We start from the raw sequence: 23,690 nt of genomic DNA on the forward strand, positions 1-23,690 counted from the left end.
CAAAAGCAGAGAATATGAAGAAATACCAAATAAATCTGTGAGACTATTTTAAAAGTGTAACACAGTAAAGCTAAGAAATCCCATTAAACTCCTATCTTGAATTTTTTAAATCTGAAAAAAAAGCAGAAAAATATTTTGAAGGATAAATTTACCACTGTTTTGGCAATTTTCATATTTTTCCTACAAAAACCACCGTGTAAAGCTGCTACATGCCCTTCCCCCGCTGCTGTACTCTCTATTTGCAATTGCCAGGGTGGCAAAATATTATCTCTAGTCTCCACAAATGCAGCAATACTTCCTACAGTATAGGCATTAAGCAAAGTGATGGAGGGGAAAAATGAACTACTTCCAAAAAAAAAAAAAACAAATTCTCAAGGTTATTCCCACAAAACTCAAAAAGAGATGGTGTTATCAAAGAATCCTGGATTTTTGTCTTTGAATCAAAGAAACGTATGGACAGGGCTCTGGACATGCTACCGTTTGACCCTGCCTGAGTAGGTCATACTAAGCTTACTCTGAAAATGAGGGGAGCCAGATCTCTAACATTCTTTCTACCTGTAGTTTTACGATCCTGAAAGTGTTTTCAAAAGCACTCGTGAGCCTTTCTCAAAACAACTTCTCCCTCCATTAACCTACCATCCCCAAAGAACAGGACTATGCTAAAATGATGAGCGTTCCTCAAACTTCCTTTCTCTCCTTTCTATCCACAGCACTACTCCGTTTCCCTAACAGATCTGGTGACAAAATGAATCAGTGTCAATCTAATCATTATCATCTTTTAATGTAATGGAGACACAGAACTGGCCCCAGATTAGATTTCAATCCATCTAAAATTTTTTAAGGACATCAAATATGTGAGAACAGTTTAGTAAAATTCTCGAATTCACATTTTAGCACTATCAATTCTAACATTCTTAACACCATATAGGACCTTACTGATTCATACTAATGATTCAAACCATCATATTTCACAAGTGAATAAACATGTTTAAATAAAACAATAAAGATAACATAAACATAAAACATAAACATAAAATGTGCTTTGCCTACCTTTGTTTTACTCATGTTTAACACCTCATAGAACACTCTTCAACAAGCCAAGATATTTTTCAGAAAAATAATGCTGCCTTGGTAACCCATTTTGTCAAAGGGTTTGCAAAAACATAGAATAAGAGAGTTTTACGGTCCTTATGATAATCAATTTACTAAGTCTCCCTCTTATAGCCAAAAATAATAATGCTAACCTGACCCCAAAACTGTAGCTATAATAATCATTGCTCCTGAAAAATACAGGAGCAAAAAAGCAGAAAGCTTGGACTTAAGAAATCCTAAAATGTCCAACACCTACATGAAAAGTGAAGGAACAGAAGTATACACTCTCTTTTCGGACCATGGAGAGACCATGTGATCCCCAGGATTACCGAAATCACGACATATACTTAAGTACAAGCACACAGCTCCTTGGGACTAATTACGTAGTTTAAACCATGGGTTTGCCAAAGACATGACTCAAAACTAACCAAATATAACAACAATACTGTGCTGGAAACTGTACAGAACTGAAAAAGCTAGAAAATGCCTGTCGAGCTCAAGCTTTAAATAAAGACCAACCTTTCCACAAAGCTTGACAAAGATGAATGATCTTACATTTTAGGCAATTTGGTACCCTCAGAATTTACTTTTCTTTAAGAGTTTGTTACTATTGTATTGCTTGATAAATAAGCAAATCTGAAAGTCTACATTTAGTTCTTTGATAGATGGATTTGATAAGACACAGTTTCAGACTAATGACACCACTTGACCCTGTTACCTGGTTTTTCACCAAGGGATACCCACACAGCGTCCATCTCATCCTTCCCCCTAACCATTCCTAACTGCACAGCTGCCCAAGCCCATTGCAAAAATCTCCAGACAATTCCATAACCTCTCTCTGGCAGTATGCTCTGTTGCTGCTATCTTCCTCATAGGATATGATAGGAAATATAGTAGGTTCAGAATTTTCTTAGAAGAGAATTTCACATATAGAGAAACTCTATTTTCATTTAGAACATTTTTAAATATTTCTCCCAAACTGTTTTAACACTTTTTGAATAAATAGAATCTTAGAAGCCTCATTTCTTTTCACTCTCAAAGTTCTAGTAACTGTGGAACTATTAAGAGAGCATATAAAACTCAATGAAATGGCAACAATTGTTGCAAATAAAGGATTTATGTAATAGTCAAATTAAACCAACATTTAGATGCTAGAAGGATTTGTCACACAAATGATACAGCACTTTATCCAAATATCGGAATGATGGAACAATTCTAAAGGCACAGATCTATGCAATAAATTAAAATGATAATCTGTAGTAAGTATACTTTGGGAGAGAAGGGGAGATATAGTTTTCTAATGCCACAGAGTTTTTAAAAAATTGATTTTAGGTATCTGACTTTAAGGATTGCAATTCTCACTTCTGGAAAAGAAGCATAAGTAACACAAATACATTAGCTTTTAGAAAAAAAGAGAGATCTTTGCTGAATAAAACAATAGAAAAATTAAGCCATCATGGCTTTAGATAGGAATAAAAAAAAGATTAAAAAAAGGAAAAAAAAATCTGGTCTATCATTAGTGACATACTTGGACCAAGGAAAAGAACATCTTTCTTCTGCAATGAGCATTCCATGTCAGCTAGAGCATGGAAACATTAGTACTGTGTTCCTCCACAGTCAGTCTTTCTCTGCAGCATCTGCTGCTAATTGAAAGGGACTAGAATTACAAAATTCTAGTCAATTTCTCTCACCAGCTCTTGCTGTGTATAAAGATTTTCTATGCAGGGGCTAAGCATTAGTCTTCCACTACAGCTGATGACTAAAGAACAAAGAGAAAGAAACACAGAAGAAAGAATTTTTTTTTTTAATCCAACAATATATGGAACTAAATGGTGAGTAGAGAAACAGCTAAGCACATCTTTTGTTGGTGTGGTAAATTACCATTCTATAAATGCAACTATTCACCAATAAAGGTCTATTGACATTCTAGGTAACCAATTGTATAGGTCTTCTGTTTGGGTAGTCTTTATTTTTTTTTTTATAAGGTAAGTTTAAAAAATCAACTGTCAATCCTATACCAATTATGTCTTTTATTTCCAGCTCCTAGGCACAGGAGGCACTTAATAAGTGTTTGTTGAATAAATATATCCATCTTGTGTTCTGTAGCACAGTTCATTCCAGGATTCAGAGCATCTACAAAAGCCTCATCGCATTCATTTTCCTTACGTCCCATCAAGCATAGAGATCTACATCAAGTCCTTTCACACTTTTATATGTGTTAGGCTAGAAAGTTCTAAACATTATCTAAAGCACACCCTGGCTGCTGGATGAAACGCAGCTTAGAGTCAGGTGAGAATGGAGGTCAGTCAGGTGATGAGTGCGGCAGTCCAGGCAAGTCATGCTGCTGGCTTAAAGATCGGGGTGCGGTGGGCGCCTTCCAGGGCTCCCCTCCGCAGAGTGCGGTGACTGCCTCGGTTTGTTCTGAGGGGATGGCGTGTGGCAAAGGAAAAAGCTGACAAACCCCAGGAGCAGGAAGAAGACAGGACTGGGAGGTAACTCAGGGTTTCCCATGCCCCTGTTCAATGTGGCAATCCAGGCACCCAGTCCCGTGAAAGGTGCTACCAGTGTGTAAGCTGCCTATGATACCTGGCTCCTAGTCTGGTGAGATAATTAGTATGTTAGTATTCTCTTAATGTCCCCCAAAACAAACTCAGTTAAGTAAACTGGAGGACAACTACACCTCTTAGTTTCCCAAGGGTATTAATTTAGATATAGAGATAATTTTTCAAAAAGTTTCCAAAAAATGTTGCAACTAAAAGCAAAACTAAAAGTAGTATCAACTAGGAGAATAAAATTTCACTTTAAATTCAGGGCTGAACTGTTTCTCTAATACCTATAAACTAAATTATCAAAGTTGAGACATTTAAAGTTCCAAAGTCTGAAGGTACACAAGTGTTCAAGAGAACGTGTATTTTAAATGAAATCATTTGGACAGAAGAAATGTACTTGCCCAAGGTCTCACATCTCTTAGGCAGATCTTAATTCTCAGAGTGATAAACTATCAAGAGCCTGGAATTCTCACTTAGCTCCCCCTTCTCCATATTTTATCCTACTTTAGAAAATGCTGGCTGCCTACTTCTCCATTCCTCATTCCATAAAATCTTCCAACTCTTGGGGAGCCTGGGTGGCTCAGTGGGTTAAGCCTCTGCCTTCAGCTCAGGTCCTGGTCTCAGGGTCCTGGGATCGAGCCCCACATCAGGCTCTCTGCTCAGAGGGGAGCCTGCTCCCCTCTCTCTCTCTGCCTGACTCTCTGCCTACTTGTGATCTGTCAAATAAATTTAAAAAAAAAACTTCCAACTCTGTACTCGATTATTCAAATGCCTTATTTGTTGAGTAGGGTGTATGAACTACTTAAAAATTATCAGTATCACATTCCTCTCATCCACTAGAGTATTATCCAGAGAGGGCCAATGACAGAGGCTAGCACCTTCCAGAGAGAAGTGTGCAGCAGCCAGAGCTCCGCGCTTCACTGCACCACAAGGCGATGGGAGAAGTGTGTGCCTCTACCTTTCACACACTTGTTTTCTTGGTTCAACCCAGGATCTAGCCTTGCTGCCTGCCACCACCTTATTTTATTAATCCAGTGGTTTTTCACGTATTTTAATTATCTGAAACCCTGGGCCAGCTGTATTGTGGGGACTTGGACATAAGGACACACTGCACTCAGAGAATTCAAGCTGGGCTTGACTAAATACTTAAATCTGCTTTTTTCTCGCTACCTAGCTCTGAGTTTCTCATTGCAGGGGTGACCTAGCAACCATGTTCTGAGCTTTCCTGCACTTATCTGCATAAGCTGCATCAAACTCCTTCATTTAACTTGATTCAGCATTCCAGAACCAAGAATTACCTGTTCAAGGGAGCTTACAGGTATCATTACTATACTTCTTGTGATATAAAATAAGAAATGGGTAACTACCAGATGACTTCTGGTTGACTGATTACATTTATAATTCTGAGCTCTATACAATCTTGCTTCCTCTCTCACCCTGCATTGCTAGTAGGGGAAAAAAAAACAAAACAACAGCATGCTCCATTTTCCATTGATCATATCACAACAACTCCATTCTGAATAGCCATTGGGTGTCACAGTGTTACCCAACCAAAGCCATTAAAGTTGACTGATGAGAAAAAGGCTAACTGAAAATTGTGAAAATGACAGACGCAGTCCCCCCACCCGCTCCGCACCACTGTTGTCCTGTTAGGCAGCCAGAGCTTCATGCCCTGCTATTAAAGGAGCTTAAGGAATCCCATTTGCTTTGTCATCAATTTTTTTAAAACCTTAGCATTTTTAAACATTTATTTGAAGGAAGCATTTGTGAATAATTGCTTGGAAGGAGTAAGCCCTGGTTACTTCATGTAGATGCAAACTGACAAAATTTTGTGCTCGCTTCGGCAGCACATATACAAACTGACAAAATTTTATATGCTATGGAAACGGATGCTTTGGTCAAAGTAGCTAGCCAGTAGCTCTGGTACGTAATATTTAAGACTAATATCTCTTCTGCGTTAAAGATCAGAGGTAAAAGACAGTTCATTTTCCTTTTTATAATAATATGGTAGTGAGGCTAAGTAACCGAATAGCTGCCAAAAATCAACTTAGACCTGAAAATCAAGAAGCATTACAATGCAGCTATTACTTAAAACTACAAGTATCTGGTCTCATGTTCCTCTTCTAAAAAAAAGAATCTGTCCAAGATCAGAAAGAAAATTGTTTGGAGTAAATAAGAGGTTAAAACTAATTTCCTCTTAATAATCTAAAAAGTTTGAGGTAACCCCCCACTCGTCGGTGTAACGGGTAGTCTTATGAAACATACAGAGATCTTGTATTTTACCTCTTCCGTATGAAATCATTATTAACTGACTCTTAAAAATTCTCTAGTTCTAATGGCCAAAGAATTTCTTCTCCTGAGAAGAGCTAATATATTATCCACTAAGGTGCCAAATCACAAGGATGGGACACTTTGCTATTACTCTGCCTCATTCCCGTCAGTGGAGACAAATCATATTTCGTCCTGATGAGAAGTATGGTTTCAGAAAGGGTCTATTTCAACATGGAGTGACGTTAACGCAGAGGTGAAGGTGACTGGCCCATCACTGGGGGATTTGTGAGAGATCCAAGATACATCCTACCTATGGAGGGATCCCAAGGTTCCAGACTTTTCGAAACAGTATAAAGCAACTCTTTAATCTTTCTGTCAGGAGGGGCTTGCCTGGACAAGGTAAGATTTGGGTTGACTGCAAAGCTCTTTTGCTTGTCTTAATACGACTCTATACTCATGGCACAAGCTTCACCAACAGATGGGGTGAAGTACATCAGGGAATACTCATCAGTGTAAAATTTTCACTGTTCTATGGCTAACTGGAAAAGTTACTGGTTCTCCCAAAGAACAAAGAGATTTGGTCCTTATGACAATAAGAACTAAAGGCAAAGGACTAAAAGTACTTGCTAATTGTTCAAGGAAAACATTAGAGCATCCACTATGTACAGGAGAGTTACTGGTGAAGTTTTGCTTAAGAGTAAATCAAACAAAAGAGTTACTGTTTGAAAGATAATGTTTAAATATTAACCACAAATACTGTACTCTTTAAAAATTATTTCTATAGCTCCTTCTTGCTTTTTTCTTCTTTCTCCTTTGGGGGGAAAAATTAAAACCTACCCCAGAGAGATATCCGTATTTCCTGGTTATATCATTATTATTTCAAAATGTACATCTAAGAACTGCAGGGGTGGCGGGGGAAGTAAGGGCTGACGGGCAGGGGAGGACGCAGTTTAAAAAAAAAACAATAAAAAAAAAGAAAAAATGTACATCTAGGGTGCCTGGGTGTCTCAGTCGTTAAGCAGCTGCCTTCGGCTCAGGTCATGATCTCAGGGTCCTAGGATCGAGGCCCATATCAGGCTCTCTGCTAGGTGAGAAGCCTCCTTATTCCTCTCCCACTCCCCCTGCTTGTGTTCCCTCTCTCTGTCTCTCTCTCTCTCTGTCAAATAAATAAATAAATAAATCTCTAAAAAAATTTTAAAAATATATATATACACATCTATATTCATTTGGTTTCTCTCTCAACTTTGCATTCCCTCATGTTTGGTGAAGTTACTTAAGACCCCAAAATTCTCATATGCAAAATGATTCTTTCTTCCTTAAACAATTTTGTTTTTTGAGAATCTTGACAATCAAATTTCACCCTACTCAAAAGGTGTCTTGGCTTTTCTCTTCCAAATGAAAATACTATCCATAAATTCCTCATTTTCACATCATATATATTATGTAAATACTCTAGAAATGAATAAAAATATATACTTGGAGGGGCGCCTGGGTGGCTTAGTTGGTTAAACATCTGCCTTGGGCGTGGGTCATGATCCCAGGGTTCTGGGATCGGGCCCCGCATCAGGCTCTCTGCTCAACAAGGAGACTGCTTCTTCCTCTCCCTCTGCCTGCCTCTCTGCCTATTTGTGCTCTCCTTCTCTCTCTCAAATAAGTTAATCTGTGTGTGTGTGTGTGTGTGTGTGTGTGTGTGTGTGTGTGTGTATCCATACACATACACTTTGAAAGTCCTCAAATGAAATAATGGTTTTCACCCTACTAAGCAGCAGATAAGAAATCAGTATTTATCCTTGGCGGGGGGGGGGGAATTCTGGCCTTAATAAAATGAATTTGAGGGGCGCCTGGGTGGCTCAGTGGGCTAAAGTCTCTGCCTTCGGCTCAGGTCATGATCCCAGGGTCCTGGTATCAAGACCCGCATCGGGCTCTCTGCTCAGCGGGGAGCCTACTTCTCCCTCTCCCTCTGCCTGCCTCTCTGCCTGCTTGTGATCTCTCTGTCAAATAAATAAATAAATAAATAATCTTTTTAAAAAATGAATTTGAATTCTGACTACATTTTGTGTAAGAAGGGTATTAGGTGATTTGATATCTGTTGTGATCTTTTTTTATACTCAACAAATCTGTTTTACTAGTGGTAAATTAAGGTTTAGAAAGTCTTAAATAACATGCTTAAGGCCAACCTATGAGTTAATGGTTGTGGGAAAAATATTGAAGGTTGGTAATTTTTTTTTTTTTAAGATTTTATTTATTTGACACAGAGAGAGAAAAAGAGAGACAGTGAGAGAGGGAACACATGCAGGGGCGGGGAGGGAGAGGGAGAAGCAGGCCTCCCGCTGAGCTGGTAGCCCAATGCAGGGCTCAATCCCAGGACCCTGGGACCATGACCTGAGCCAAAGGCAGACGCCTAATGACTGAGCCACCCAGGGGCCCCGAAGGTTATTAATTCTTAATTCCACTTTATGATTCTAAATATTAAACTTATGACAGCCTCATGATATTTCAAACCATCCATGGGCTGAGTCCTAGATCTTAATATCAAATACAAAACTATCACGTGGAGCCCCATGTTAAAAAAAGCAACAAATAACATGTAAGATACATTTATGAAAAAGGGCAGAGGAGACTATCCTCCAAAAATATATTCATGGACTCTTTGATAAAGTCAGACTAGAAGGGCAAAGGGTGGTAGTAAATAAATGTTATGCTCTAAAACTGAATTTTGCCAATAGTTTTCAGCATGATTTTTCTATGTTTCGCTTTTCACTGTCAGCTGTGAGCTGTTTCAAAGTGTGAAATCGCCTAAGAGAGGAAGCAAAGCTGTCATTTGACATCTGGGAGCATGGAGATCGGACTGCAGTAAAAAGCAGTTTGGACTTCTTCAATTACACACATATTCACCTATAAATTCTAAAGTCTGAAAAGTATTCAATGAGAAATATCAATGTAAATTTCAAGCATGTATAACGGCACATAATGGAGTAGAAAATAAAGGTGAAGGACACACAGGGATAAGATACCGTATAACCTGTGAAGACCAGAATAAGAAACTGAAGTGATTATATTAGCATAATAATGAACATGTAAACAATTTTACTCATTTGCCTTAGATTGCTTATTAAACTTTCAAATATAGTCTTTTGTATTTTATATGCTATTACAGGTTCTAGCTGCTTTTTTATAATGAAGGGTCAAGACTGTTAAGGGGAAAAAATACTGGTAAAAAAATACTTTCTCAGGGCGCCTGGGTGGCTCAGTGGGTTAAAGCCTCTGCCTTCAGCTCAGTCATGATCCCAGGGTCCTGGGGTGGAGCCCCGCATCGGGCTCTCTGCTCCGCAGGGAGCCTGCTTCCTCCTCTCTCTCTCTGCCTGCCTCTCTGCCTACTTGTGATCTCTGTCTGTCAAATAAATAAATAAAATCTAAAAAAATAAATAAAAAATACTTTCTTGACACTTTATTCTTCATTTACACTTAAAATGCTGTAACAAAAATTTATTCTGTGTTATGATAAATAGTTATGATGATAGAGCACATAAAATCCTGTGTGTGTGCGTGTATGTACATAAATATAGAAATAAAATCAGAGGGGCGCCTGGGTGGCTCAGTGGGTTAAAGCCACTGCCTTCGACTCGGATTATGATCTCAGGGCCCTGGGATCGAGCCCCGCATCAGGCTCTCTGCTTGGTGGGGGCCTGCTTCCCCTCCTCTCTCTCTGCCTGCCTCTCTGCTTACTTGTGATCTCTGTCTGTCAAATAAATAAATAAAATTAAAAAAAAAAAAGAAATAAAATCAGAGTAACTACAAAGAAGTCCTCTAGAGAAGAATAATCAATTTACTCCAGTTTTTATTCTATAACCGCTCACCACCAAAAACAGGGCAACCTGTCCACAATTCTCTTAATAAAGTATCTAAAAGTTTCCTAACGTGGAAACTAGACAGTATTATGTTTATATTGTCATGCTATACAACCTATTTCCACTTTGGGGTCTATTTCTTTGCTCCTTCTCTTCCTGAACTCTGTCCTGTGTTTCTCTGGTATGAAAGGAACCCATTTACTATGAATGAGGTTTATTTAAAATAAAACCTTTCTAGAGAATCATCCTAGGTAATCTAAGGATACAAAGTGAACCTAAAAGAATGGCTTCGACTTTGAAAACAGGGCTGGGTTTGATCAGTGAATTCGTATTCTCAAGACCCTCTTGATCGGCCTGCAGCTGCGGCCGTTTATTTGCCGGCTTTTTCACAGATGTAGACCGAGAAAGCACCATGGGTTTTATCTTTTTGTTATGGACTTGTTTTCTTTAACATAAAAAAGTGGCAACTTTTTAAGAAAGTTCTTCATGTTGTTGTAGAAACTGGTGAACATCAGATATCCTTGGTAGTACACACTGCTAAAAGGACTATGACTTTTTAAAATCTGAGATCGCAAAGTTGGCAGAAACTATACTTCAGTAACAGAAGGTGATCATTTGCATTTCAAAATTTATCTATCTTGCCTTCCCCTCAATTAGACCAAAACATGTTGATTCACAGGTTTCTGTGTGTGTGTTGTTTCTTTTTTAAACTTATTTATAGAGCAGAATAATGGCCCCCCTGCTAGTTTGGCATGTGCTCAAGTTTCTGTCCGTGTAAATCGAATCTGTTACTGGAAATTTTTCTCAAAATATAAAGGCACATCATCCACAAGATGAAAAGATACACTGCTGATATTATAAAGTACAGGGCAGGTGGATCATGTTTTTAGGACAAATACGTGATAAGGATTCCCAGGAGGGAGGAGGGGTCGGGATAGAGGTTGCATGCTGTTTAAACAGAACTGGATCGTTCTCATCACAATCTTATGACAACTTTACTTTCTTACCAAACATCAGCAGCTTAACATGCTTTAGAGTTACTTGGACAATAATACTAAGGTTAGAGCTGGAAAACAGAAAGGCAGAGGGAATGTGGGAGAGAATGACTGCAACCCTGCAGTGTCTCTAAGGGCAGACCAGAAGATGACTAAGTACTCTCTGTCCCCATGTATTAATGGATTCGTGACTTTTAAGGACTGAAATATTAGCATATTAGCATTGCTCCCACCCTTTGAGAAGAGGAGGAAAACCTACTTAACAGTTTTTATCAGTGGCACCACTATTCACTCTTGAAATAAACAGTAATTTACAATTTTTTGTCCCAGTTCCTTTACATTATAAGCAAGGGGCAGGAGAACATGGACTTAACTGTGTTCTGTAACTCTCCGGGTTTATGATCATCTACATTACAACACTAGCTTTACTTTTCAGTGAAGGCCATTGCTGGTTTTGTTTCCCCCCCAACTGATAAAACAAATTAATAGGCCCAAAGAATAGAAGAGACTTTCCACATTGTTCAGTGCATGCCATAATGCTAGAACACTTCTGCAACTCACAAAGCTTGAAAGTACAATTCTTTCATGCAAATAATTAAAACAAAGCCCTTCTTCAGATGACAGCTTTTTTCAAATGTTAGTGAAGGGCAACCTGGAAGATGACAGTAAAAATCCATTAATGGTAGACTGCCACCTGCTGGTAAACTATTAGAATTGTGATTTCCGGGGAAAGGCTTTAAAGGAAAATCTGGAAACTGATCTGGATTAAACTCAGTATTTCGGTACACAAAATTAAAAGTATGTATTAGTTGATGAATGCAGTATAGCTTTGTTCCACATATATTAAAATTCTCAGGATGTCAACATGCTATGAATATTAAAGTATAGGACTGTACGCTGAAGAAACAATCTGCTGGAATGCCAAAGGATGACCCTATAGTTTTCAATAAGAGAGTGAAAATAAAAATAGGAAATAAGGAGTCAGTTATAAATATTAAACAATGTCTCACAAACATTTGGTTTTAATGTGACGTTTATACTGCACTTCACTTCTGGATTTAACAGGTTTCATGTCAAAGAACTCCCAGATTTAATTTTGATTCTAAAACCTCCAAATTCATTACAATTAACATATGTACTTGCGTACACTGGTACCTAAAATGTTATTTATCAAATTAGAAAAGGGGGTGAAGTATAAAAAAAAAAAAAGAACCAGAAAACCATCATAAAGTGATTACACTATGAAATTATTTTTGTTATCCCATTAACTAAATCATACTAATAAGGCTTCAAAAGAAACAGCATAATATTATCTACTTGAGAGAAACAAAAATACAGGCATGCTCTATTGCCCCTGGGAAAAAAATAAAATCAAACACCCCTAACTTGAGGGAAGGAAGTGGAAAGGAAAAGGTATAACGGTAAGAAAAAAATCCAAATCATTGTTTTCAGGAAATAGTTTTAGAATATTTGCTTTGCAGGTTGAAAAACTTTGCTATTCCCCAATACAGAAATAATTCTTAACAATGAAGGTTGTAACTAAAAACAATATAGCTCTTTCAATCCTAATTATAATCATTTCCCATTATGCAGGGAAGCAATGTTAGCATCAATAATACGCTGGTTAGCTAGGAAGCATTAAACACTGTATTAATCAAGAACTAAGCAGATCATGTCAACATAATCAGTTTGAACCTCCTTTGAAAGCTATTGGGGTGACAAGTGAAGCAACTTTGACCATCCAAAGAGGCTAAAAGGTAGGCAAAAGGTGAGCAAACTTTGGGTTCAGATATAGCCCCATCTGCACTGACAGAATCACTAACTCAAATCCAATTCAGATGCTTAAATGACCTATCATTACCAGCAAAGGATCTAACACACCCCAGAAATAAATCTCTAATTTTTAAGAAACAAAGACAATATGGTAACCTGTTGTGTCAAATATTTGGCTAAACTGGCTATTTTAAACCAAGAAGAACATGCTTCCTAAAATGTCTCAGATACAGAAAAGAACTCTAATTCCACTTTTTTTTATTATCCATTTTACCCTTAGGAATTTTACCCCCTTTGTTGGCTACCTCTCCTATCTGAATAAAACCATGCAGTTAAAGAGGTTTGGGGTACTTAAAGGTCCTTCTAAACACTAAGAAGTTACGACATGTCTAAGACAAGACTGCACTGTCAGTTCTAAAGTATAAACCTGTTTAACAACAACAAATACACACACACACACACACACACATCCCTCTATTGGAATATACAATGCTTTAATTTCCAAATTTTCTTTTTTTGGAGGATTAAAGAGATACTCAAATCCAACACATATGTGAACTGTGAGTGAAAAACACAACTTCTGCAAAGAAAAGAGAGCTGCTGAACTACTTTTTCAAGTGAAACATTTTAGGAGATTGCTCTAACCTGGGGCACAGTACATTCTCTCTATGGCATCGCTGTCACAGGAATCTTCAACCTCACTCCACCTGCTAAAATACGTTAGCTGAATGTGTCCTAAAAACAAAACGACAGGAGAAATCAAAACATTTTTCTCTTCCATTTTCTGCAGAAGTGAACTGTAATTACTCCTTTTGTAGCTAAAAACAGTATCATTAAGAATAATGGCATCATTAAGTACTAGAAGCTATTACTGGGGGTGAATTTGCCGCACTGATAATGAAGCTCTAGACAGGAAATGAAGATACTAATTACAAGATAAAACGCCTACTCAGTTAATTGGAAGCAACAGCGAATAAAAAGAAATGCATTTGCAAAAGTTCCTGACCTCTATCATTCAATAAGATGTTGTTTGGGTTCAAATCGCGGCACACAATTCCCTCTCTATGTAAAGCATCAAGGGCTACCACCATTTCAGCTGCCCATCTTTGAATGCAGCCCTCGGGGATGTAAAACCTGGAGTTTAGTGCTAATTTTTTATCAAGGTCCTCAAAAATCTGATGTATTTCCTTGTCTCCTTCTAGGGCTAATCCACTCTTTCCCTTAGTCTCTGGGTCTCTCTGAAATAAAGTCAGTTCCTCTTTAGCCAAATCCTCCGTTTGATCTGTAAACAGCAATACTTCTTCAGTTTTTAAAGTGTCTGTGTTTACATTATATTCATTAGCACCTGAGAGTAGGTTAGGAATATGGAATAAGCTTTCTTCTGTGTTGTCTGCAGTTACTGCCGACTCCACCACTCCAAGTCCTTGGAACTTAGAATCGGTGCGTAACAAAGACACGTCTCCTGAACTACTATGATCAGCAGCTGCTACAAATAACATCCCAAGATCCCCCTGGGCATTGTGTTTCTCAGCTAGACTCTGGGATGTAGGTCCAGAGGGATCATTCAATTCCTCCGTGCCTTCTTCTTCTCTTGCTTGGCGTTTTTCAGTACTAAGTCGAAGGCATAAAACATCGGGGGCTTCCAACAGTTTACTTTCAATTATGCCTATGTCGGTCTGCGGACACTTAGTCGTTCCCACTGCTGCACCATCTCTGGTCGGCTCCAGTTCACCGGGTAGATTTACAAGAAGATCAGGCCTTCCCTCATCAGTGCCAGTGACATCATCGAAAGCAGCATCTTTAAAAGAAATGACTGGGACAGAGTCATCTGAGCCCCTGCTAATGGTGTCCTGAGCTAGAAACTCTACCTTGCTTTCACTACCACTGAAACTCCTGGAAGTGCTGTCTCCACCTGGAAGAGTGAAAAATGGTTTCAGAGGCTCTGACTTTAGACTATACAGTTTTTCTCCAAAATCAAGGCCTAGCAGTTCACTAGTGCTATCCTTACTGTCTATCCTAAAGAATTCCATGGGGCTGTTTTTAGATCTACTAAGGGAATCTGACGTTCTTGGAGAACTAACTGTTTCTGCATCATCATCTCCAGCAAAGAACTTCAGCTCATGAGCTATCTGCTGGGTGCTGGGGCTGTCACTGCCAGCAGCAAGGTGTGCTGGGAAGCTTTCAGTAGCTTTGGTATCAACACCATTCCCTCCAATCTTCATGAAAGGCTCCTCATTCAATGACCCTGGTTCAATCTTTTCTTGCCCATATTCATTGCATAATGTCAAATAACTAGTAGTACATTCTTCTTCTGAACTTGAACCAGAATCTGGCCATTTTGGAGAGCTATCCTGGCCTTCTTCATCTTGGTTACTATCATCTTGAGAGCCTGGAGTAAGACTAGTCTTCAACGGCAGAACTTTGAGCATGGTTCCACCGTCACTTCCTCTGGAGTCAAAGCTGCTGCTGTCCTGAGGACTAGAAGTTGGCTGTTGAAGGTGAACTTTGGTAAGTGTAGATTTTTTCACTTCCCCGATGTCAAAGCTTTCTTCAGGGCTTCTGTTTAGAAACTTACTGATATATGACCAGAGTTTGCCACCTGTGAACAAGTATAACCAAAAAAATTTTTAAGATCCCCAAAGTAATGGTTACCTATTGAAGCCCTCAGAAAAACAAAGAGCATTCTAATAATCAACCAAACACAAGACAATGATACCCGTAATATCAAGTATGCTGTAAAACAAGCATTTTAATGAAATGCTTTCTTGTTATTGCTGACTGTTGAGTATAGTTTTAAACATCTCCTGATACCAGTTATCTTTTAAATGACAATCTATCTTTCCCTTTGAAATTAGTTTAACAAATACTAATACGAAATCTCACAGTAAAACACTGCTTTAGGGGTGCCTGGGTGGCTCAGTGGGTTAAAGCCTCTGCCTTCGGCTCGGGTCATGATCCCAGGGTCCTGGGATCGAGCCCCACATGGGGCTCTCTGCTCAGCAGGGAGCCTGCTTCCCTTCCTCTCTCTCTGCCTGCCTCTCTGCCTACTTGTGATCTCTCTGTCAAATAAATAAATAAAATCTTTAAAAAAAAAAAAAAAAGAACACTGCTTTAAATATGATTTAGCTGCTGAAACATCTGATTACGTTCTGAGCTGTTTATGTAATAATTTTCTGAAGCATGGCCCCTTGGCCAAGTGGAAATACATAAATAAGTCCTCTTAAAATTGTATAGACTATAGGGGGTAAAAATCAACAATATTATTCCATAATATTCTATACTATGCCCACTCCAAGATTAGAGGGGAGATACGACATCGGGTATATAATTACGCCATTGTAAATGACATGTTAATAACATTTTTCCCATTCCCCCCATACACATCATATATGGTATAAGACCAAGTAAAGCAACTGAGGAAAATTGATTGGGCAGCCATTAATGTGGCCAACTATTGTAATTCTGGTTCTGTATTCTGAGATATACGAGAAACCTATGGAAAAGTAAAATTGTAAAAATCAATTTCAGGGGCGCCTGGGTGGCTCAGTGGGTTAAAGCCTCTGCCTTCAGCTCGGGTCATGATCTCAGGGTCCTGGGATCGAGTCCCGCATCAGGCTCCCTGCTCAGCAAGGAGCCTGCTTCCCCCTGTCTCTCTGCCTGCCTCTCTGCCTAACTTGTGATCTCTCTGTCAAATAAATAAATAAAATCTTTTTAAAAAAATCAATTTCAAAGAAATCACAGAAATCAAATAAACATAAAGGAAGCCGATGCTTTACCAGGAATACTTACTAGTTATTTCCCCTTATTTTTCTTTTTGTGTTATGTTAACCATTAAAAACTCCACCTGTTTTGCTCATTAGAATCTTTGAACAAATAACTATAAGTATCAAAAACCTACCAAAGCTTCATTGTATTATAATTGTTAAATTTGATCTAGAAATCTTATGAACGATAATTGCAGATGCATACTTTGTGACGATGTTAACCGTAGCTTCCAAAAATGGGAAATAATGTGTTAAAAATAAATCCTTCATTAACATGGAGAAGGCAACTTTTTTTTCCCAGCACATTTTTAATGTCCTTATTAAGCATCCTATACCAAGGGTAACGATCTTAAGAGAAATAATCTCTGACAGTCAATTATATGTATAAAAAGGTTAGTGGAAGCATCCAAAAAAATCCTTTTGTACTTGGCATTTCATTTCATTTAGAGGAACTCAGTAAATAGCCCCAGTACTGTGCCTACTATAAAGTAAATGTATAATAAAGGATAACTGTCATAAAATTAATCCTAAGATACTGAGACATCTCTCCCTATGACCCAGTTAATAATCTTCTCCCATTTTGACAATAATTAGGAGTATTGGACATTATGGTGTTTAACTTTTCCCTCTCCTTTTTCTTAGCTAACTTTCTGTCCTCACTAGATTATACTTAGTGTTTCGTATTTCCCCATATTCAAATAAAATTTAAGGTTCATATATAGCTTTGAAACTCACAAAAGAAGCTATGCATTGATTTCATCATTTTCTTCATCATTTGACAACAATAGCCACATTCCTCTTATCACAAATACGTCTGTTGTGGCACACTAACAATAAAGCCTGAACCCGGAGCTGGGATTCTTGTAAGCAGTCCAACTGAAACAATGTATGTTGTTTTCCATTCTCCTAGATGGGGACTATTGTGAGAACAGGACCATCTTTTTCATCTTTCTGTATCTACCGCCTAAACAGTGTGCAGGACAGGACGGGCACTCAGTCAGTGCTGCTTCAACTCACAAATGGTAACTCATCAGAATGAGATGTGCCAACACAAAGTAGATAGTCTTTGCGGTTGCAACGTTCCAGTAACAGCAAGAAACAGTACCCAGGGACGTTCTGAGGGAAGTTGTATACATTCTTAGGCCAAGTTCACCTGGATAAACTGCTGAAATCTAGAATTCAATGTCCTTAAATTCTTTCTCCTCCTTCTCCCCCATCACTTCCTCTTTCTGACCTTCAAGCCAATCTTAGATTATTTTTCCTCCCTTGTTCTTTTGGGCAAGTTTTCGAGTCCTACAGGACATGTCCATAATATTTTATGCCGTCTTCCTCTTCTACTGATTTCTCTGGTCAATCTGCTTCTTGGAATAACTTTATGGCTACAACTAGATCCCGGCTTTAACTCCTTTCCGTATCATTCTATCATACTAATTGCTACCCACTAATCTTCCATTTTAGCACAGACTTATACTATTTCTCCATTCAAGAACCCAAATTCCCTCCACCTACTAAATAATGTATGTACCAACTCTACAGAGGCACTGAACCCCTCGGTAATACAATGTGTCAAGCTATGATGCGGTCCTCCTCTTCAACTCACCAAATAATTCATCTGACCTGGATTCCTCCAAATATAACCCATGCTGGGCTTTTGCTCAAACTATACCTACCACTTAAAGAATTTTTTTTTTTCTTATTAGTTTCTCCAATATCTACTTGTGAAAATCCTAACCATTCTTGATGGTTCCTCAGGAATTTGTTTTCTTTTACCAATTTTTTGACATGCCCTCAGTGGATTCAGATTCTCAGTTATATCACATTATATCACTCAGTCCCTCTTACAACATTTAAAATGTTCTGTTTCATGGTAATATTACTTTCATACTTCTATACTTTTACCATCTCCTATACCAGACTACAGGGTTTCAAAACTACAAGGAGAGGATTCTGCCTAGCATGTAAAATAATAGGTATTAAATAAATAGTTATTAAATCGGGTTATAAAAAGATGACATCTTCCCAAGTAGTTTGAAAATCTTTTAAGAATAAAGGTCTATAAATATTAGTCATTATTTTGGGTCATGCTTCCTTTCTGCTTTAAAACAAATATATGGTCTCAAAAAATTTAAATACAAAAAAGAACAGAAGAGAAAAATTCAAAATAATACAAATCTATTTATAATAATATAATACAAATACAATAATAACACAAAACTATTAACTACAGGTGCCTGGGTGGTTCAGTTAGTTAAGCATTTGACTCTTGATTTTGGCTCAGGTCATGATCTCATGGGTCATGGGATATAGCCACACACTGGGCTCCATGCTCAGCAGGAAATCCACTTGGACGTCTCTCTCTCCCCTCTGTCCTAACCCCATTCATGAGAGTACACTCAAGCGCTCTCCCTCCCTTTCTAATAAATGGATAAATCTTTTTTAAAAAACACTATTAACTATTTGTACATTTATTTCCAGACTTTTTGTTTGTGACTAACATCACATCATAAACATTTTCTAATTTTCATGAGACCATGAACTTCAGTGGCTATATAACATAACCATGTGACAGACACTATGAGGCATTTACATGTTCATCTACTGTTGGACATTTACACTGTTTCCAATCTTTTACTATTTTATAACTAAAATAATATGTACTTTTACATGAAGTACTTAACATCCTTGATAATTTCGTCAGGACAGAATTCCAGAAATGAAAAGACTAGATCAAAAAGCATGAATATGTTTAGTGCTTCTGATACATGTTGAGAAACTCCTTTATAGATAGACTATACCAGAATCTACTTCTATAAGCCTGTGTAATGCCATCTTCACAGCAACTTGCCTTTACTGAATGATAGCAAGCTGACCAATTTGTTTAGTCAAATATGTCATCTCCCTTAATTTCTATTCTTCTCATTATTACACAGAATTCATAAATGTGATGGTTGGCACTATCTTCATGACATTTGTTCCTAACCTAAACAAGTACCCTAGAATGAATTATAAAAACTCTGCATTTTTCAAAAAAGAACGAAACTGTTTTAGCCCTTCTCCATTCTTTGCTGGGTGCCCAGTTAAATTTAATGTTCGATATGGAACTATGGAAACAAAGTTTTGGTCCTATCCCATACTTTTTTTCAATGACAAAATCATGAAAACCACAAAACTTATAAGAACACGTTATTTCCTTTGAAATAACACACCCACAAAAGCTGAGTGTGTTTTACTTTCTATCAATTAAGATCAGGCCTAATAGACAAACTTACACAAATGTCAACAGTATAATTGTAATTATTATTACAATTATAATTATAACATTAAAAACATTATCCTTTAAAAAAATCTCTCAAAATATAAGTAGAAAATACCTAACATATTTATAATTTTTAACACTTCAGAAATATGAATGACACCTTTTATAAGCCTCACTGAAGCATATAAAACTTAGAGATATTAGCTATTTTAAGCTAATGAAATCAGTAATTCATAAAGTTTAATAAAAACTCTTATTAAATTTTAATTTATTGGTTTTCTGAAAGACTGCAAAGAATATTTGTTAAATTTGCTTGACCAGAATTAGGACTTGACTTTAATATGTACGATAAAATACTGCTGGAACAATGATCAAAATCATTTTTTGAACCAGCAATTCTACGTCAAGAAATGCATGCTATAAATAGTTCTCAAAAAAGAAAACAAGAATACACAAAGACATACAGGAAAAAGTACTAGAAACAATTTAAAAACCAATTATTAAGGGAGGAGTTAAATAAATTATAGTATCAGTACAACCAAATATTCTTTATTCAAAACAGCAAGAGCAACATTTGGAAATACACACAGTTTACCAAGTGCCAGGCACTAAGTGCTTTACGTATATCAACTACTTAATCCTCCCATCAACTGTATGAGGTAGATAATTATCATCCCTATTTTATAGATAAGGAAATCGAGGCACAAAAACATTAAACACCTTGCCCAAGGTCACACAAACTAATGTAGTCTGGCTCTAGAATCCTTGTTTCTAACCACTACACTGGTCTTAAGGCAGACCTGTATGTACTGACGAGGAAAGCTGTCGAAGGTACATTGTTAAGATGGGGAAGAAAACAAGCCATAGAACAATTTGTAAGATCCGTTTTATTTAACCAGACAGGTGGAAAGTATATGTTTATACACATTGGAAATTTTCCCCTATTTCTAGAGAGTGGAACTGGGCATTAAAGTGACTAGGAAGGAAGAATTTTTATTTTTACTTTATATACTTCTATACGTAGTTCAAAAATATTGCTTCATATATTAGTTCCATAAATTTTTTTGAAAAAAACCAGTTAATAAAAAGAGAATCATTTCACCCCTGGAGTCCCCAAGTGACTTGGTGCAAAACTCTTTCCCATCCCCCGCCTAGCTGGTGTATCCACACTTGCCCGCATTCCTTCCAACCTAGGCATTTCAAGTTTTCTCTGACCTACTCAGTATCAGGCAATTATACACTGAGCATCTTCTATGTACCAAGTATTCTCCTAAATGCTGGGATACAGATGATGGAAATGACATAATCCCTAATTCTTAGGAACTCAAAGTTTTAATAACACATGTGGCCTGCACTAAATACAATTATTTTCTCACCTTTTCTTCTCCAGAGTTAAAATAAGGGATTCATTAATAGGAACAATAAACATTTTCAATCTCTCTCCTAAAATCCTGCCTGGTATATCCAAATGCCTACTCAATGCCACCCGGACATCTCAGAAGCATCTCATACTCACAGGTCCAAAACTGAATCCCTGATTTTGTCCTCTAAATCCACCCCTCCCATAGCTTTCCCCATCTTAGTAAATGGGAATTCCATTCTTTCAGTTCTGTGAGCCGAAAACCTTGCAGGCATGTAAAGCAGAATCATGTCAGTTCTAACTTCAAAATAGATTCAGAATCTAATGACCATTTTTCACCATCTCTACCACTAACACTTTGTGCAAGCCACAATTATTTTCAACTGGCTTGCTGCAAAAATGTCCATACTGGTCTCCTGCTTTTGCTTTTGCCCTCCTAGACTACATTTTCCACAGAGCAGCCAGAATGATCCCTATCTTGTCATTCCTTTACTCAATATCCCTCAACCACCACCTATCTAGTCAGAAGAAAAACCAAGTTCTTGGAGCACCTGAGTGGCTCAATCAGTTAAGGGTCTGACTCTTGATTCTGGCTCAGATCATGATCTTGGGGTTGTGAGACCAAGCCCCATATTGCGCTCCACACTGGGGCATGGAGTCTACTTGAGATTCTCTCTCTCCCTCTGCCCCTGAATCCCTCCCTCCATGTTCATGCTAAAAAAAAAAAAAAAAGTCAAGTTCCTAAAGTGGCCTATTTTTTTTTTTTAAGATTTTATTTATTTATTTGACAGAGAGAGATCACAAGTAGGCAGAAAGGCAGGTAGAGAGAGAGAGGGAAGCAGGCTCTCTGCCGAGCAAAGAGCCTGATGTGGGGCTCGATCCCAGGATCCAGAAATCATGACCTGAGCTGAAGGCAGAGGCTTAACCCACTGAGCCACCCAGGTGCCCCCTAAAGTGGCCTATTAAGACCACAGAGGATCTTCCCACCTGCCTCCCTACCTCCAAGCTCTTCCCATTCTGCTCCAGCCACAGTAACCTTGCTATTTCTTATATGCCAAGCACACTCTTGGCTCCAAGTCTAATTGTTCTCCCTTGCTGAGATACTATTCCCTCACATATCCACAATGCTCCCCCCTCACTTTCTTCAGGTCACTGGCCAAATATCCCTTTCTTAATGAAGTGACCACTCTAGATAAAACAGTAACTCCCACCTCACCCCTTCAGCATCCCCTTTCCCCTTCTTTTATGTAACTTCCCACAGAACTTATCTCCATCTGACATGTATTTGCTTGTTGGTTCTGCCTCTCAATGCTAAGCTCCATGCGGGCAAAGTCTTCATCAGTTTTGTTCACTGCCATGTTAGAACTGAGCCTGTATGCCAGTAAGCACCAATATATTTCTGACTAAATGAATTAAAAGTGGAAGGAAAATGAGTCCAAGAGATTTACCTGAATCTTGAATAGTCCTGTAACCATAAGGAAGCTAAAGCTCAAGCATTCATAAAAGAGAAAACAACTGTTCAACACTGATTTTTAGGAACAGCTATTTACACATATAAAAGCAATGTGTGTATGATATATGCACGAATTCTAATTCACAGAAGTAACAAACACCATTAAGTAAAACATAGCACACCGCCCATCATAAAGTTCACCTGATTGCTCAAGCTAAAGCCAAAAAAGTCGCCTATATTCTTCTCTCCCTAACTTAGAATCTATCACAGATCCCAGAGCCTACCCTCAAAGCACAGCAGCTAGAACTCCAGAAAGCCATGCCATCATCACCTCTTGTCTAGACCATGCACTGACTGATTACTATCCCTTGCCCTTTATAATCCATTCCCTATACAAAAGCCAGAGCGATCTTTCTTAAAACATAAATCAGATCTCGCCACTGCTTTAGAGACCCACAGGTTTCCCAATGCACTTGAATAAAAGCCAAAGTTCTTTCCCTGCAGTACAAGACTCCTGCCTATTTCTAGAGTCTCAGAGACCACGACTGCCCTCACCTACTACACTCCAACCAAACGGTCTCCTTTCTTGTTCATGTTTTTGCCTTTTTGCCTTTGGTTTCTTACACTGATGCCTGTACCTACAATGTGCTTCCCAATTTCATCCAAATGATTATTTCTTTTGTCATTCAAAACTCCTCTTAAATGTTGCCTTTTTGGAGCAGGCTTCCTTGACTAGCTCATCTAAAGTAGCTCCCCACGTGTTCATTTTTTTAAAGCTCACTTTGTTAGAGACCAGTGCACTCCCTATTATTCATCAGTATTATCATGCTTTTGGTTTTCTGTTTGAAAACTCATCACAAGAATGTAAGTTGCAAAGAGGCAAGCTCTTTTCCTGTCTTGTTCACCAAAGAGAGAGTCTAGTACATAATACATGCTCAATAAATTTGCTGAATATTAAATGAATGTACAGTTCCTACTTGCACTGTCATATAATATATCTGTGTTATAAAATCTTAAAATCAAGAAGCAGACACCTGAAATCAACAGTCAAAAAGAGTTCCTCCCCCACCAAGTTTAAATAATCATGTAGATTATTCAAAATTCAAAATTCAAAATCATGTAGCCATTCAAAGCTAGCTGAGGCCAACAATAAAGGAAAAGAAGCTTGGTAAAGATAATCTAAATCTAGACACATGGCTTTCAAAAATATTATAAAGATTTTCTCAATATTAAAGTAAAATCAGTTGAAATATCAGCTTTAAGGGGCATCAGAGAAAGTGAGAAGATGGCTGAAGAAAAACGGAATTGTGTTCTGGAGAAGGAAGAGAA

The 23,690-nt window shown here is 37.9% G+C and overlaps 1 protein-coding gene across 10 annotated transcripts in view; it reads right to left on the reverse strand.

Annotated features, from left to right (window-relative positions):
- RPS6KC1 (ribosomal protein S6 kinase C1) overlaps positions 1 to 23,690 on the reverse strand; it is a 178,037-nt gene that overhangs the window by 17,790 nt on the left and 136,557 nt on the right. For 6 of the 10 annotated variants that reach the window (XM_032862752.1, XM_032862755.1, XM_032862756.1 and 3 more), the window contains 2 exons: positions 13,535 to 15,127; positions 13,174 to 13,263 (listed from right to left, as the gene is read on the reverse strand). In XM_032862752.1, coding sequence (XP_032718643.1) covers positions 13,174 to 13,263; positions 13,535 to 15,127 — 1,683 coding nt within the window. Of the gene's footprint in view, positions 1 to 2,783; positions 2,852 to 13,173; positions 13,264 to 13,534; positions 15,128 to 23,690 lie in introns of all 10 variants that reach the window. The other 4 variants (XR_004383284.1, XR_004383283.1, XR_004383285.1 and 1 more) reach the window with 3 other exon arrangements.

This window comes from Lontra canadensis, unplaced genomic scaffold (assembly GCF_010015895.1).
Source record: "Lontra canadensis isolate GAN:19392208 unplaced genomic scaffold, GSC_riverotter_1.0 scaffold24, whole genome shotgun sequence".
In the NCBI taxonomy this organism is placed as follows: Eukaryota; Metazoa; Chordata; class Mammalia; order Carnivora; family Mustelidae; genus Lontra; species Lontra canadensis.